Below are 2,500 nucleotides of genomic sequence, written 5' to 3' on the forward strand. Positions count from 1 at the left end.
TATATATATATATATATATATAGAGAGAGAGAGAGAGAGAGAGAGAGAGAGAGAGAGAGAGAGAGAGAGAGAGAGAGAGAGAGAGAGAGAGAGAGAGAGAGAGAGATCAGAATGTGTAAAATTAACGTTCCAACACAACATATAGACGTCTTTTGTTGACAGACTCCGGCGTAAGCTGCAGAATTCCCGAAGACTTTCGTGTGAAGACCCAGGTACTGATATGCGGTGACGATACTCCAGTGGGAGTCAGGTTAGTACATTTCATACACTTTAAGTTATGAGTTTAATAATTGTTATGCCTTGGAGGAATAAACTTTTTAAATGATCTGATTGTTTTCTGCTACACTTTTTTTAGGTTAAGCTTAAGTCATTTTCATTCACTTTTAATATTAGATTGAATTATCCTTTTGGGAAATAAACTGGGTAAATGAACTAATTCTTTTATTATTATTATTATTATTATTATTATTATTATTATTATTATTACAAGTTAGGTTATAAACCTAGTTGGAAAAACAAGATGCTATAAACCCAAGGACTCCAACAGGGATAAATAACTGCACTTTTTTTAGATTAAGCAAATTTGTACTGTCACGGGCTCTTTCTCCTTAAGAAGCCCATTAGGGCTACTGCTTTTTAATCTTGTACTTAACCTCCGTTCAATTTTGTTTTATCGATCTTGCTGTCCAACTCCTTTTCAAGTTTTCACCTATATTCCATTGTGCATTTACGGGGGTCTCCCCGTGTTGCACTCAGCTGCTGAATGGCCTCCAGGCTCCATCGCTGAATCATATATGTCAAATTTATAAATCCAGTATTTTTCCTCTTGGAGTCTTTGGTCTTATAACATCCTGCTCTTCCAAAATAAGGTTGTTGCTTAACTATAGTCCATTTCTTTTAGCGATGCATATATGCACCGACTCGCAGCGGTGCCCTTTTAGCTCGGAAAAGTTTTGTGATCGCTGATTGGTTGGAATTATGTCGTCCAACCAATCAGCGATCCGGAAACTTTTCCGAGCTAAAAGAGCACCGCTGCGAGTCGGTGCAAATATGCATCGCTAAAAGAAATGGACTATAGTAATTATAATGATAATACTATCATCGTGGCTTGTTAGAGTTTACTTGACCCGTCTACAGTTGGAGTCACTGGTAGAAATAACCTCTTGGTAATGAATGAATGAATGAATGAATGATTGATTTGAAGTTTTCTGGCACCCTGACATCGAAGGTCATTGATGCCGATCTTGGTAAACCTTCGAAATTTTCCATAAGTAAATTGGAAATTTCTTAATGTGCAGTGCTTAGCCCTTGCCTTGAAACTTTTTTTCTCCCGTATTCCTACAGGTGTGGACTTGGCACAACTGTGCCTGTTCTGACAGTGCTTTTAGTGCAGTGCCAAGGCAGTAGTCGGGATAACCAGAACCCCGTGGTAAGTACTGTTATTACTGTCCATGTTTGATGTTACTTTCAAATAGTGTAAGATTTTTCCACGCAAGAGTGTTGTTTGTAGAAATCTTTCATTTCTTTATCTTTTGTTACAAAAATATGCAATCTTCGGTTACATATGTGCGTTAAATAGCCCATTTAAATTCATGGTGCAGACAGTTTCACCCAGATATTATTATTATTATTATTATTATTATTATTATTATTACTTGCTAAGCTACAACTCTAGTTGGAAAAGCAGGATGCTATAAGCCCAGGGGATCCAACAGTGAAAATAGCCCAGTGAGGAAAGAAAATAAGGAAAAATAAAATATTTTACGAACAGTAACATTAAAATTAATATTTTCTTATTAACTATAAAAACTTTAATAAAAGAAGAGGAAGAGAAATAAGATAGCGTAGTATATCCGAGTGTACCCTTAAGCATGAGAACTGTAACCAAAAACAGTGGAACACCGTGATACAAAGGCTATGGCACTACTCGAGACTAGAGAACAATGGTTTGATTTTGGAGTGTCCTTCTCCTAAAAGAGCTGCTTACCATACCTAAAGAGTCTCTTCTACCCTCACCAACAGGAAAGTAGCCACTAAACTATTACAGTGCAGTAGATAACCCCTTTGGTGAAGAAGAATTGTTTTGTAATTTCAGTGTTATCAGGTGTATGAGGACAGAGGAGAATATGTGAAGAATAGGCCAGACTATTCGGTGTATGTGTAGGCAAATTGAAAATGAACCGTCAATAGAGAGAAGGATTCAATGTAGTACTGTCTGGCCAGTCAAAGGTCCCCATAACTCTAGCGGTAGTATCTCAACGGGTGGCTGGTGCCCAGGCCAACCTACTACCTACAAAATTAAATGAATGAAACCTATTATGATCATTTGTTTCGTATTTTTGGTATATTTTCGGATTTTGTCATCATTAGATGTTATTTAATATTTTTTTTACATAAAAATACTTTTTTTTTATTTAAAAACAAATTTAATTTTGAATATTCTTTTGATAAACGTATATGATCTTAGATTAACATCCTATTCTCTTTATCAGACTGCCTT

The 2,500-nt window shown here is 36.0% G+C and overlaps 1 protein-coding gene across 1 annotated transcript in view; it reads left to right on the top strand.

Annotated features, from left to right (window-relative positions):
• LOC137648744 (serine protease 44-like) overlaps window positions 1–2,500 on the top strand; it is a 21,762-nt gene that overhangs the window by 9,180 nt on the left and 10,082 nt on the right. Inside the window, exons 4-6 of the mRNA XM_068381826.1 lie at window positions 163–250; window positions 1,345–1,429; window positions 2,493–2,500. The exon at window positions 2,493–2,500 is cut by the window's right edge and continues 128 nt beyond it. Of these exons, the coding sequence (XP_068237927.1) occupies window positions 163–250; window positions 1,345–1,429; window positions 2,493–2,500 (181 nt within the window). The remainder of the gene's footprint in view (window positions 1–162; window positions 251–1,344; window positions 1,430–2,492) is intronic.

This window comes from Palaemon carinicauda, chromosome 10 (genome assembly GCF_036898095.1).
Source record: "Palaemon carinicauda isolate YSFRI2023 chromosome 10, ASM3689809v2, whole genome shotgun sequence".
NCBI lineage: Eukaryota > Metazoa > Arthropoda > Malacostraca > Decapoda > Palaemonidae > Palaemon > Palaemon carinicauda.